Source organism: Rhinopithecus roxellana, chromosome 14 (assembly GCF_007565055.1).
Source record: "Rhinopithecus roxellana isolate Shanxi Qingling chromosome 14, ASM756505v1, whole genome shotgun sequence".
NCBI lineage: Eukaryota > Metazoa > Chordata > Mammalia > Primates > Cercopithecidae > Rhinopithecus > Rhinopithecus roxellana.
In genome coordinates, this window is record NC_044562.1 from 95,392,801 (window position 1) to 95,407,857 (window position 15,057).

The window sequence follows — 15,057 nt, forward strand, 5'->3', positions numbered from 1 at the left end:
CTATAAAGAAACATAATTAAGGAAGAGAGAAAAATTGAAAAACGTTATAAAATTATCTCAAATGATTGCCAACTTCAGAAAGACTAAAGGGCAAACCACAATGATCTCACCAGGCTTTGTGCTCATCAAACAGCAGTCAGATTCCTGTAAGAAGGGAAATCTTAATTGTGCCTACGCAACTCAGGAGTCTGAAACGGTATCTAAATAGCTCTCCAAGCTCTCCAAGACCAGAGTAACATTCTTCCAATGTTAGGGGCACTTTATAAGCCACACACAGTCAGGGAGGGGAAAGTGAACACGGGACAGCTTTTGAGACAAAAGCCTATCTTCATTTTTCAGTATTTACTGCTGCTACAGAGCTTCACAGAGAGGATGTACAAATGCTTAATGTTGATGTGAAGGTGGAGAAAGGGAGGATGTCAGAAAAGAGGGTGGAGTCATTTTTTCTAGAAAGACACAAACCAGCTAAAGAAGTTAATGTCTTTAATTTATCAGCTTAGTTCTTACCAGGATTACATTCATTTTACATTAAAAAAATTTTCGAGCACATATTTTTGAGCACACGTTCAAAGCACTAAGTTAGATACTGAAGATAAAACAATGGGTAAAATTCTCAGGTGAAAAGTAACTTTAAAAAGAAAGAAAAACAAATGGGTAAGAAACAATCACTTCCATCAGTGACTATAAACTCTGATGTGAATGACAATTAAGTAGCTGATCACAAATCAGTATGAGAGAGGGAAAGAATGGTCTATTTCCCATTAACAAACCAGTTAATAACTATGAGAAAGTATACCACAGGAAGGCCAATTCGTTTCAAGAAATATTTATTGTGAGGCCCATTTTATAACAAAAAAAAAAAACACCTTGAAGTGCTTGTTAGTGTCACTTTGATTCTCATTGATGGATTTCAAATTCAATTTATAATAGTAACAATAATATCATTCAATGTTTAAAACTTTTATTAAGTGTTCAAGCGTACTGAACGTGGTTCTAAGAAGCACTGTAGATGTTTTAACCCATTTAATGACCACAAGAAATTGAGGTCAGTACTACCATTACCTGATAGTTTATGTCCAAAAAAAAAAAAAAAAAAGTTAACATGGGGGTACAGAGTGATTAAGAAACCTGCCCTATGTTATACAACTAGTAAGTACTAGAGCAAAGTTGGAAACTCTAGCAGTCTAGGTTTAGAGTCAGTGTTTCTAACAAATATGCTACTTTGTTTGACCAGAATTTCAGACCAGGCTTCCCTATTAGCAAAATAGCTGCTACACCCTAGCTACCCACAGCCCTCATTATACCTGAGCCCAATTTGCTTTATGTACCCACAACAGCATTTATCCTCAGAAAGGCTCAAGAGCCGGACTATTCATCACCAATTGAGACACAAGACGTAGAGGCCCTACCTGATGAAGAAGACCCTCTGACTTGTTACAGGAGGAAGGAAAGGGATGAAGCGGGGTAGGAAGAAGGAGCAGACGAGGGAAGACGCACTTTCATAAGCCTTTAAGCTATTCAAGGTGAGTTCAGAAAAGGAGCCAGGTAAAAAAATGAACATTAACTGGAGAAAATATAACCATGCAGTAATAACACCCGCAAGTAAGAGAATGACTGGGCTAGACACAAAACCTTGTCAAAAGAAACCCATTGACAAAATTTTATTTCTTCTGAAGAGCCCCCAGCCTTTCATTAACCCTTGTTAACTAAGAACAGCAGGAGTGGGAGAAAGGAGGATTATGAGTCATTTGAGACAGTTTGAATTTGAGGTGCCTGTGGTACATTCCAACAAAAATGCTCACCAGGCAGTTGGAGATGCGAGTCTGCAGCTCAAGGAAGAGGTCTTACCTGACCCCAAATCTCCTGGGTCCTCATCTTCAGCTCTAGCCAAGGTACTGCACTACCTCCCTCTGCTTTTGGCATATTCCTCAGGAGAAACAATGAGTCTTTCTTCAGTTTGGATTACTAACTTAAAAGGTTTTAAAGTAAATTTTACTCAGAGATCTTGGCTGATTTTGACTAGCAGGCACCTGGATATTGGCACATCCCTCCAGAATGCTTGTGAGAATACCAGCTTGTGAGAATAGGTGATCAGCCATGCAATCTAGAACTGCAGCCTGAAAATGGGTGGCCACTGCTTGCCCCTGCCCTTCAGCTGATGGGCAATAGGAACATGATTTATCTTGCCTGCTCTCCAGAGAATGCCAGAAAGAAAAGGTGTCAAAAACTTGGCATGCCATTTACCCACATTTGCTATCTCCTGGATGACTAAAAGGTGGCAATAGCTGGGAGCCAGTTGCTTACGCCTGTAACCCCAACAGTTTGGGAGACCTAGGTAGGAGGATTGCTTGAGCCCAGGAGTTTGCAACCAGCCTGGGCAACATAGCAAGACTTTGTCTCTACTAAAAATAATAATAATAAAAAATTAGCCAGGCATGGTGGTACACACCTGTAGTCCTAGCGATATGAGGCAGAAGGACTGCATGAGCCTGGGAGACTGAGGCTGCAGTGAGCTATGATTTACACCACTGCACTCCAAACTGGGCAACTAAGTGAGACCCTGTTGGAAAAAATTTTTTAAATAAATAAATAAATGGTGGTCAGAATATATTATATTGATACTTGCAAATGCCATTTGTTACAGCTGACTTTTCAAAATACCACTCAGTTCTCATATTTCAACATAATTTAATATTAAACTTTTTTAAACATGAGAATTAAATAATTATCATGGTGTGTAGAGCACTCAAAGGAGCAGTTCAGGTCTTTAGAGAGCCTAAGGAAGGCTGAGTTCTTGTATTTACAATCAAAACAAGCTAGGAAAAAGAAAATTGGAATTATGACACCCTCTTAACTTGGGCTACACCAGGGATTTAGGATAGTTAAGGAGGCTTTGTGATTAAAAACCTAAATGGCCGGGCGCGGTGGCTCAAGCCTGTAATCCCAGCACTTTGGGAGGCCGAGACGGGCGGATCACGAGGTCAGGAGATCGAGACCATCCTGGCTAACACGGTGAAACCCCGTCTCTACTAAAAAATACAAAAAAAAAAACTAGCCGGGCGAGGTGGTAGGCGCCTGTAGTCCCAGCTACCTGGAAGGCTGAGGCAGGAGAATGGAGTAAACCCAGGAGGTGGAGCTTGTAGTGAGCTGAGATCCAGCCACTGCACTCCAGCCTGGGCGACAGAGCCAGACTCCGTCTCAGAAAAAACAAAAAAAAAAAAACAAAAAAAACCCAAAAAAAAAAACCTAAATGAATGTCAAGAAACCAAAAAAAAAACCTACTGAGGTTATTTGCTAATCAGAAGGTGTAACTGCTTGTACATGAGCTCAAGGCAAAGCTATCATTCTGCTAGGCACTGGGCTTACAGCAACTTGTACGTCCCTTAACATCTTTTTTTTTTTTTTGAGACAGTCTCCCTCTGTCGCCCAGGCTGGAGTGCAGTGGCACGGTCTCACTGCAACCTCCACCTCCCAGGTTCAATTGATTTTCATGCCTCAGCCTCCCAAGTAGCTGGGACTACAGGAGCGTGCCACCAAGCCCAGCTAATTTTTGTTCTTAGTAAAGACAGGGTTTTGCCTTGTTGTCCAGACTGATCTCTGACCTCAAATGATCCGCCTGCCTCAGCCTCCCAAAGTACTGGGATTACAGGCATGAGCCACCATGCCCAGCCATGTCCCTTAATATCTAATCAGTCATCAAGTACTGTGCTTTAAAATATCCTTTTCTTAGCCAGGTGTGGTGGCTGATGCCTGTAATCCCAGCTACTTGGATGGCTGAAATGGAAGGTTTGCTTGAGCACAGGACCAGCCATAGCAACACAGCAAGACCCCATCTCTAAAAAAACCTGAAAAAATTAGCCGGGCCTGCCTATAGTCCCAGCAACTTGAGAGGCTGATGCTGGAGGATCCCATGAGCCTGAGAGTTTGAGGCTGCAATGAGCTACAATTACACCATCGTATTCCAGCCTGGGAGACAACAAGACCTTGTCTCTAAAAAAACGGATTTTAAAAGAAGAAAAAATATATATAATGTCCTTTTCTTTTCACTCCCATAGTCACTACCCTTGGTTAGATGTAAGACTGGTGAGAGCCTAGCAGAGAAGACAAGGAATTACAAGTCATGAATTAGAGTGTAAAAAATAAAGGATTTGAAACGGATGAATTTCTGGAACACTGCATTTCCTTAACAGACATACTAAACTATATCCTTGCCTTGGGTTACACTTATAAGCTAATTTTTATAATTCAAATGTTGAACGCAGAGATAGAATACCACGCAATGATAGAAACTGAAGTAATACTAAAACAGCAGCGAAGCACCAAAAATGGTCTCCCAGTTAACTGAGCAGAAGCCATCTACACTAAAGGTTGAGTAGGGTGACTGAGAGTCATCAGTAACAAAAATTGATAGCCTGTATAAATGAGATTATCTCAAAGGAAATTCTGGGGAAAATGGAGAGAGAGCTTGTTGTGTCTCACAGAAGAGCAAGTTCATGAGTACGTATTCATGTGTACACATATGTGAATAAAGTATGAGGAGAAAAGAAATTCAAGATCCTCTGCCATGAGGGAGGACCTAACCACCCTCTCCAGCCATTTCCTGTCACTGCTGGCTACAGGGTCCTTTGCTCTACTTGCCAGGGTCTGCTTGCTCTCTTCTGCACGCCCTTCTCCCCACCTTTGTTTACACTGTAACCCTGACCAAGTGCCATGTCCTGTGATGTTCCGTCTGCATCTTAGTGTCCTTCCAGATGTAGCTCAAGTTCCATGTCCCCTTGCAAGCCAAGCCCTTCCTGAGAAGCCCAACCCACAGTGTCTTCTCCTTCTTCTGTCCTCTTACGGTCACTGCCACTCACTCTTATATGGACAGTAAAATGAAAGCCCCTCCCACACATTTCAATGGCCCATCTACTGTCTCTCGTTACCAAGTACCCTTGAGTCTTTGTTGGTGTTGGATCCCCTCAGCTAGATGAAAAGTTCTTTAGGGCAGGGATTGTGTCTTCACACATCTTTAACTCCTTCCTAGCATAGGCTCAGCCCAATGTACGATCTACTGTAAGAATAGGCAGTATCATACAATGTGCACAGGAAAATACTATTAATACATTAAGTATGAGAGTATTCTGATTCTAACATACAAGATTAGAAAGGGAGAATTTACCATAATTGTCTTTTCACTGAATACCTCTTAGGAAGATACTAAGACTGTTGACTTGAGGCCTGGTAAAGTACATAAGAAAATGGAAGAGGGAGCTTAGATAAGCAAGGCCAGATGTGGATGCTGGAGCGTAATATTCTCGTGAGGCAGATTAAGAGAGACAAACGAAAAATCAGCAATGATTCAGTAGAAGTCAGATATAAAAACATGTAAGCTTATCTGAGTCACAGCCCCAAAAGAAAAAAAAAAGGAAATAAATAAATAATATTTAAAAACATACCAGTATTTCCTTGAGCATCTTCTATCTTATTTGGTGAGGGCAACAGAAAAGATGGCCTGGTGACGTGCGGGCCTTGAAGCGATGGCTGCTGCTGTTGCTGCTGCTGCAAAGGCGTGGTTTTGAGGACCACCCTCCAGTCCACTTGGGTAATATCTGATCGTGATCGAGCATGCCCTGGCTTGAAAGTTGAGGTCTCATCCAGTAAGTCATTTACAGAACGAGGCCGGTCCCTCCGACGCTGACAGATATTGAAAAAATTAAAGGTTGATGCTTCCTTTTGTTCCATCCAGGAAAGATTATCTGGGGTTGTCCCTCTCTGGACCATAAACTGTTCTTTGGCAGGGAAGACATTTTGAGCTTTGGTTTCTAAGAGCCTGCTCTTACAGTGGTCCCAAATCATGCCCCCCTTGCCCAGGGAGGTGACATTTCTCATAGCACCATTGTCTGTTATGTTACTGAGTACCTCATGCCCCACCAGTTCAGGGACCTCCTGGATCCCATAAACCTCTGCTTGCTGCACAGCCTTTTCTAGCTTACTATCCAAAGTACTAAAGAACTCCTCCGTAACTTCTAAGGCCGGGCTGATATCATCCACTTCCAAAGCTTCCATGTCACAGGCTCCAGGAGGCCTCAGCCTCCTAAGCTGGTTCCAGAAATGGCTTCATGAACATTCACCCAACCAAGAGGGGTGCTTTAGCAATACAGCTATGGAAACAACTGGAAGAAACCTTCATTGGGCTTCCTGGAGCAGGCCAAACACAAAGGTGGTTGATGTTTCCCCAATAATTAAAAGCATTTGCTACTGGCTAATGGACATTAACAGATGTATAGGGAGACCAAATGTTCCTTTGAGATTATTCTTCAGCAAGACCTCTGTGAAGACAACAGGAAGTACTTGTCAAAGCAACGCCACGCCAATCCTTGATTTCCTGGAAGAAAATAAACAGGATAACGTTGGCACATGGTTCATTGTATTCTACAGTACACAAATCTGCCGAATTGCTTTCCCACTTCTACGCCCGTTCTATGGCAGTCAAGCACAAAGGCAGACAACACCTACACAGAAGTGCCATTGTCAGGAATACATATCACTACCCGCTTTGGATAAAAACTTAAATGGAGCAGGGAGGAGCACTTGATAAGAGGAATTAAGGTCAATAGCTTTTACTCACACAGAGAAAATGCTTTGAGAGCATTTGTGAAAAGACTGCCCTGGCAAATCTCTGATATGCTGACCTAAAATAGTAAGCAAAAGAAACTAGGAATTCTGTGACTGGGCCTGTATCGTAATCAGTCTAAAAGTCATAAATGCTTGAGTCCTTTCACCAACTTTGAAGGCACTGATGATCTGCTGGGTTTAAAGGTGCCCCAGGGAAGCAGAGAAGGAGGTTCTGCCCTTTTTTAAAATCCAAATGTGACTGTGCTTGTGCTTCTTAGACTTAGATTATATAATGCTTGATGATGACTCTGGACTTCAGCAATGCTCTGGCGTTCTTCGGGTTTCAGGCTCCAAACTCCCCGAGACTTCCAGGATTGGCCTCAGAGTATGGGTCCGGTCTGCAGGGTGTCTAAGAGCTTAAGGTGAAGTCACAGCCTGAGTGGCAGGTTTGAGTTCATCTTTTTCTCTCTACAGAACTCAAGTTCCAAACCTTACATCTCTACCTGGGCAGAAAAAATCCTACATAAGTAGTAACCCGCGCTTTCAAATACTAGATTACCAAGGCCGGGCCAAATTAGAGCAGACCTTGACAGTGATGCTGTCCAGTACAGTAGACAGCAGCCATTATGACCATTCAAATGTAAATCTAGTAAAATCAAAGTCCCTCAGTTACACTAGTCACATTTCAAGTGCCCAACTGTCACATATACCTTTATACCTTTACCAAAGAAAAAAAAAAACAAAACAACTAGGCAAGGGCTTTTTTAATCCTTAACTACTTACAAGTAGGCAAAACTAGGCAACTAGCAACACCATTACATATTGACATGCTTTGGCTGTGTCCCCACCCAAATCTCATCTTGAATTCCTACTTGCTGTGGGAGGGACCCAGTGGGAAGTAATCGAATCATGGGGGCAGGTCTTTCCCGTGCTGTTACTGTGATAGTGAGTAAGTCTCACGAGATCTGGTAGTTTTAAAAGAGGAGTTTCCCTGCACAAGTTCTTCTCTTGTCTGCTGCCACATGGCACATGCTTTTCACCTTCCACCATGATTGTGAGGCCTCCCCAGCCATGTGGAATTGTAAGTCCAATAAAACTCTTTCTTTTGTAAATTGTCCAGTCTAGGGGTATATCTTTATCAGCAGCGTGAAAACGAACTAATACATACATGTTGTCACAAATGTAGACAGACGTGGTTTCTTTGTAAAAACTTCACAATTTTTATGGTTAAATTCATTTTTTCCACTTAGGTCATTAAACCATTACATTTATATCAACAGTACCAATCTACTTAGCTTAACATATGTAAATTAAACTCATATATACAGACCTTTATTTTAGATGTATCAAGGAGGTTTGCAGTTCATAGGAGAACCTCCTGCAAAGTGATAATGACTATGAGTTTGTCTACTTTTACATATTTTGATATTTATTATGTTAGCACTTCATGAAGCAAAGCATAGATTTATTTTTAGAGCTATATATTAGTTATAAAACATTTCTAGCTGTAAACAGGGTTATTTTTTCTGAGTCTAAAGTTAAACCTTCAGTCTCTCTAACTGTGTAACAGGGTTTTAGTGCTTCTATAATTTTGAAACTTGGGATATATTTCAATTTCATCTTATATAACAGAGACAGAAATATACATAAATATAATAAATCTTAAAACTTTTCATTCTTTCCTTACTAAAAACTGAAATGAACATAAACAAAGTACAAGTTTCCCAATGTATAAGAGGCTCCAAGGTTCAGAGCATTAAGTTGTTCACTGAAGATTACTGATATTCCTTTTCTCATCCAATGTTTCAAATTCAGTCTTTACTCATGACAGAGAAAGTGTAAATAACCTTCAAAGTAATTGTTTCTTTCTCTTTTTTTTGATTTATCGAACTATCTAGATATATTATTTTTTATGCTTCTGGCTTGGTATTTGTAGGCTGGTTAGAAGTATATAACAGGCCAGGTGCAGTGGCTCATGCCTGTAATCCCAGCACTCTGGGAGGCAGGCAGATCACTTGATCCACCAAGAGTTCGAGACCAGCCTGGCCAACATGGTGAAACCTCATCTCTACTAAAAATACAAAAATGAGCCAGTCATGGTGGTGTGCACCTGTAGTCCCAGCTACTCAGGGGGCTGAGGTGGGAGGATCATTTGAACCAGGGAGTCGGAGGTTGCAGTGAGCTGAGATCGCAAAACTGCACCCCAGCCTGGGCAACAGAGTGAGGCCCTGTCTCAAAGAAAAAAAAAAGAATGTATATAACCAGTGTTGGCCATGCTGGTTGGTGGAATACTTCTAACCCACATGGTCTAAAGCCATAGACGGTTAGACAAGGAAACTGGCCTTTGGGATTATCTTTTCAACCTTAGTATTTCATAGAAGAAGCCACTGAGGCCCAAAGAAGGGAAGAGGCCCCATGAGCACTTTCATGCTCTTAAACATGCAGGCAAGTTTTCACGTCAGGGCCTTTGCATTTGCTGTTCCCCCAGACACCCCAACATGGACAACTCTCTCCTTAGCTAACTGTTCATATGACCCTCCCTGACCACCCTCTTTAAAATCATAATGCCCTTCTCTGCCCTAGACTCTTGATCTCCCTTACTCTGCTTTTGTTTAAATAAACTTTTCATTTTAAAACAGTTTTGTTTGTTTTTGTTTTTGTTTTGAGACGGAGTTTTGCTCTTTCGCCCAGGCTAGAGTGAAGTGGCACGATCTCAGCTCACTGCAACCTCGAGCCCACCGCGTTCGAGCAATTCTCCTGCCTTGGCCTCCTGAGTAGTAGGGATTATAGGCGTCCCATCATGCCTGGCTAATTTTTTAAATTTTAGTAGAGACGGGGTTTCCCCATGTTGCCAGGCTAGTCTCGAACTCTTGAACTCTGGTGATCTTCCCACTTTGGCCTCCCAAAGTGCTAGGATTACAGGCATGAGCCACCACTCCCGGTCAACAGTTTTATATCTATAGAATTATTACAAAGGTAACACACTCAGTTCCTATATACCCCATGCTCCGTTTCCTGTATGTAACATCTTACATTAGTATGATACATTTTTCACAATTAATGAACCAATATTGTTACATTATTATTAAGTTATACCTTCTTCAAAATTCTTCAAATTTCCCTAACGTCCTCTAACTATTCCAGGATCCTATACAGGATACCACATGACATTTAGTTGTCCTGTTTCTTGGGCCTTGTCTTGGCTATGAGAGTGTCTCAGACTTTACCTGTTTTTGATGTCTTTGAGAGTTTTGAGGAGTACTAGTCAGGTATTTCAGAGAATGTCCCTCATTTTGGATTTGTTTGATGTTTTTTCTCATCACGAATCCAGGGCTATATGTTTTTGAAGTACCATTCTCATCATATAGTATTAAGGATATATACTATGAACATGACTTACTACTGTTCACGTTAACCTTGATCACCTGGCTTGAGGTACCCTTTTTCCTTAAGCATTTACGATCTTCTAACATACCATTTAATTGATTTATTTAACATTTAGTGTTTCTCTCCACTAAAATATAAGCTCTACGAGTCCAGGAATTTGTGTTCATTGTGTTCACTAATGTACCCTAAATACACAGAATAGCGTTTGGCGTGCATGCACACACACACGTACTAAATAGACACGTGTTGAACAAATGTGTTGCTGTTGCGTTGCATAAGAGATAGCGCCTCATGACCTATCCACTTCTCCAAGTTAAAGTTCTTCACCAACACCCACCTGTTTCACGTGTCCATGTGAAGAGATCACCAAACTGTCTTTGTGTGAACAACATGGCTGTTTATTTCACCTGGGTGCAGGTGGGCTGAGCCCGAAAAAGGAGTCAGCAAAGGTGGTGGGATTATCATGAGTTCTTACAGGTTTTGGGATAGGTGGTGGAGTTAAGAGCAATGTTTTGGGGGCAGGGGGTGGATCTCACAAAGTACATTCTCAAGAGTGGGGAGAATTACAAAGAAACTTCTTAAGGGTGGGGGAGATTATAAAGAACCTTCTTAAGGGTGGGGGAGATGACAAAGTACATCGATCTGTTAAGGTGGGGCAGAAACAAATCACAATGGTGGAATGTCATCAGTTAAGCTATTTTCACTTCTGTGGATCTTCAGCTGCTTCAGGCCATCTGGATGTACACGTGCAGGTCGCTGGGGAGATGATGGCTTAGCTTGGGCTCAGAGGCCTGACACCACCCACCTTGTTATTTTACTCCTCCATGCTTTTGTCCAAGCTGGGGAGCTTTTCCTAATTGCTCAGGCTCTCATAGCACCCTGGGTTTGCCACATTGTACCGAAATGATCAGCCAATCTCTCTAGATCCTACTCTAAACTCTGAGCTACTTGACTACAGACACCATGGCCTTCTTACTTATCCTCCTATATACTCTCTGTCTTCATTCTTTTAGGTTCTGTCTTCCAACCTTACTCTTTGGAATTTCATCTTTTTCCTGAGCTCTATAGCTCTCAAATTCACTACAGTACAAGAGTCTGATGTCAAGTTTAATTTCTATAATTGAGTACTTCTTTTTTTTTTTTTTTTTTTTTTTTTTTTTTTGAGATGGAGTCTCGCTCTGTCGCCCAGGCTGGAGTGCAGTGGCCGGATCTCAGCTCACTGCAAGCTCCGCCCCTGGGTTCCCGCCATTCTCCTGCCTCAGCCTCCCGAGTAGCTGGGACTACAGGCGCCCGCCACCACGCCCGGCTAGTTTTTTGTATTTCTTAGTATAGACGGGGTTTCACCGTGTTAGCCAGGATGGTCTCGATCTCCTGACCTCGTGATCCGCCCGTCTCGGCCTCCCAAAGTGCTGGGATTACAGGCTTGAGCCACCGCGCCCGGCCACTTCTTACTAGCTTGCCTCATTTGGTTTTGAAATTAATCAAAATATAATAATATATTCAGATAGGTCAAAATATAAAGGGGACCTTCGTCTGACAAAGTGAAGGGAATAAGATCAGTATGTGGGTGCAGTGTGGTTTGCCTCAGTACAAAACTGCAAATCAGGAGCTAATTAGAACTGTGTTCTAAATCTGGCTCAGCCACTCACTTGCTGGGTGGCCTCTAGCAAACCATTTAACCTCTGCATGCCTTACTCAGCTACCTGTATCCCACAGAGTTGCTAATATCAAATTGCTTTGCGTGTGGATCATTCACTAGGTAGCTGCTCCAACATGCCTTTACAAATGTAAACTGCTACATAATTATGGAGCACTCCACTGGACCTTACCCATTCAACAACCACGTGTTCCTCATCTCTCCCTGGAAGTCCAACAAAGGTCTGTCAGTCCAACAAAGGCAAAGTCAGCAACGAGCTATTTATAATACACTGCCTTTCAGCCAAACTCAGTGACCTATAGACATTTTATCTTATATTTGTATAGAATGCCCTTTCTGTAAGAAGGCATATTTCCCCTATTTAATAGATTGAGAAATTGAGGAAATAAAAGAGCTCAACCCAAAGAATCCTATGCACGCATCAAAATGAACCAGTGTATTGCTATTTCCTAACTAAAAAATCTGTTGTTTACATGATCATTATGCAAGGCTAATTAACAGGATGAATACAGCAGTTCTCCCACACAGAGACAGAAGCACTTATGAGTAATAATTCTACCCTGACTCACACAGAGATGCCGTGTCCTCCTGAGCTGGATGGTAAAAGCACTGACTTCCTCCTTCTTAGCTAAGTGACTCAGAATATTATGAGTGCTGAAGGTGTCTGGAGCCATATTATTTTAGAAGCAGCTGGACTGGGAAGAAAACTGCAATGGCAAAGATACCTAGGACAACTTATGTCTGTCCATCAATTTGCAAAAATAAGAGCCAAAGGTGATTACAAGGATGGTCCACATTAAGGGCGCTCACCTGGTCTTCATTTTGGTTTAAGGTTGTGGCTGACTGAGAACTTTTTAAGAGTTACATAATGTGAAGGATACATCACAAGAGGATCTGCCCCTAGTAATATGGCCTTTCTGGACCACAAGGCTACATGGTGATGTAAGGATGTGGATGGAGCACAGACATGCCACAAGCAGCAGATAAGGAAATGGTGCCAGTGTGGACCTCATAAAAAGAGCTCAGAAGGCTATCAAATGAAACAGACAGCTAGAAACACAGATGGAATCCCATTTTCATAGGTTTGGAGCAAATATTAAATGGCTACATTATATCTAAGTTTAAATGAAAAAGAAGACTATTGCCATAATACATAAAGAGCATACCATTAAAAAAATAATTTGGGCTGGAGGTGGTAGCTTGCACCAGTAATCCCAACATTTTGGGAGGCTGAGGCAGGAGAATAACTTGAGGCCAGGAGTTCAAGACCAGCCTAGGCAACACAGTGAGACCCTTTCTCTACAAACAAAAAATTAAATAGGCTGGGTGCGGTGGCTCATGCCTGTAATCCCAGCACTTTGGGAGGCCGAGTTGGGCAGATCACGAGGTCAGGAGATCGAGACCATCCTGGCTAACATGGTGAAACCCCGTCTCTACTAAAAACAGAAAAAACTAGCTGGGCGTGGTGGCAGGTACCTGTAGTCTCAGCTACTCAGGAGGCTGAGGCAGGAGAATGGCGTGAACCCAGGAGGCAGAGCCTGCAGTGAGCCAAGACTGAGCCACTGTACTCCAGCCTGGGCGACAGAGTGAGACTCTATCTCAAAAAAAAAAAAAAAATTAAAAATTAGTCAGGTGTGGTGGCATGTGCCTGTAGTCCCAGCTACTCAGGGGGCTAAGGCAAGAGGATCCCTTGAGCCCAGGAGTTCGAGGTTGCAGTAAGCTGTGATTGAACTACTATGTGCCAGCCTGGGCGACAAAGTGAGACCCTGTCCCAAAATAAATAAATAAATAAATAAAAATAATCTATATAATTTTTTTCCAGTTCTAAAAGTAATAAATACTTGTAGAAACTCTGGAAGATAGTGACAGACATGGAAAAGGAAATAAAAATCAGTCATGATCTCATAACTCAGTCAAAGTAAATCAATAGGTAGGTGTACTTTTGTCCAATATTTAATTGGAATCAAAAACTATACATACTGTTTGGGTACACTGTTTGTTTAAATGTATGCGCCAAAAAAATCAAATACCAGTAAATACTAACCCTGCCAAAAAAAAAAAAAAAAAAAAAAACACAAAAAGAAATGTCCCAGGGAGTGCTGTGCCTACTTATACCTTACAACCTGACACAAGACCCCACTCAGTTGAACTTCTCTTCTATAGCTACCAAGGGACCTCCTTGTTACACAGCCATTAGTGTTTTCCAAAGTCCTTAACCTCCTTGTGCTGTTAACCAGCCCCTTCTTAAAAGTTTCTTCCCAGGGTACTACATTCACTGAAGTTTTCTTCTCATTTCTACCCACTTAGTCTCCATCTTCTTCCTTCCCTTCCTGGTCTCATCAAATGGGGGCGTTGTCTGAGTTTCTTCTCTGGCTACAGCTACATGATGTTCTCCTTAAGTCAATTTATCCACATGTGCAACTCCAATAACTTCTCCTACATGCATGCTGTTCAAATTTCCACCTTCAGTCTCAATCTCAGAATTAAATTCTGGTCCTATGTTCCCAGCTATTTGTAAGACATTTCCACCTGGCTTACTAAGCTCCATTTGTCTAAAATTACACTCATTTATTTATTCAATAAGTATTTGCTGAGTGCCTACTATGGGCTGGACACTGTGCTGGGCACCAGGGAAACCCTTCGATGAAGCTCCCATTGGCAGTAAGGTTCAACTTTTTAACCTGACATTCTAGGCCTTTCACAATCTTGGGCTAGTTTGCCATTCCAACTTTCTACTTCAATTCACACACTCTTTACCTCCAAACTGAATGCTATTGCTCAAATGTTATGCTTTTCCAGTTATTTCAGGAAAGGTTTACAGTTATCTCTGAAATACCCTCTTCCCACCTCAACCTACTGAAATTCTATTCTTCAAGGCCCAGCTCAAATGCCACCTCTTCCGCAAGCTTTTTTGGGTCTCTGATCCTAAAATGGTCTGTTCTTTCTTTAAACTGCCACAGAATATCTTTGGTGCCTCCCCCATAACATATACTGCACGCTGCATGTTCCCTCTCAAATGACAATGATGACAATAATTACAAGTTATCAAAAGCCTATTTTGTGCCAGGTATGTTGCTTGGTATTTCATATCTCTAAGCCCCAAAATGTATAATGCGAGTACTATCACCCTCATTTTACAAATGAGGAAGCTCAATTATATCAAGTAAACTGCCTGATATCAAGTAACACGCCTACCTACTGGACCAGAGGAACCTGAAAGCAGCAATTCTGCCCTCTTTCATTTGTATAACTCTCATTGGGCCTAGAACTGTGGTTAGTACACAGTGGGTACTCAGTAAGCATTTGTTGAATGAATAACTGAATAAACAGTATATTTTTAAGCCACTAACATCTGTAAGTATATATACCACTCTAGTTTCCTGGCAAAATTATATGTGAATTCCTTATAGGCTCAT

General features: G+C 41.7%; 1 protein-coding gene across 8 annotated transcripts in view; it reads right to left on the minus strand.

Moving 5' to 3' along the window:
- The window catches only part of PLEKHM3 (pleckstrin homology domain containing M3), a 205,510-nt gene that overhangs the window by 173,229 nt on the left and 17,224 nt on the right, over positions 1–15,057 (minus strand). For all 8 annotated transcript variants that reach the window (XM_030916440.1, XM_030916441.1, XM_030916442.1 and 5 more), the window contains one exon: positions 5,439–6,367. In XM_030916440.1, the coding sequence (XP_030772300.1) occupies positions 5,439–6,048 (610 nt within the window). In that variant the 5' untranslated portion in view covers positions 6,049–6,367. The remainder of the gene's footprint in view (positions 1–5,438; positions 6,368–15,057) is intronic.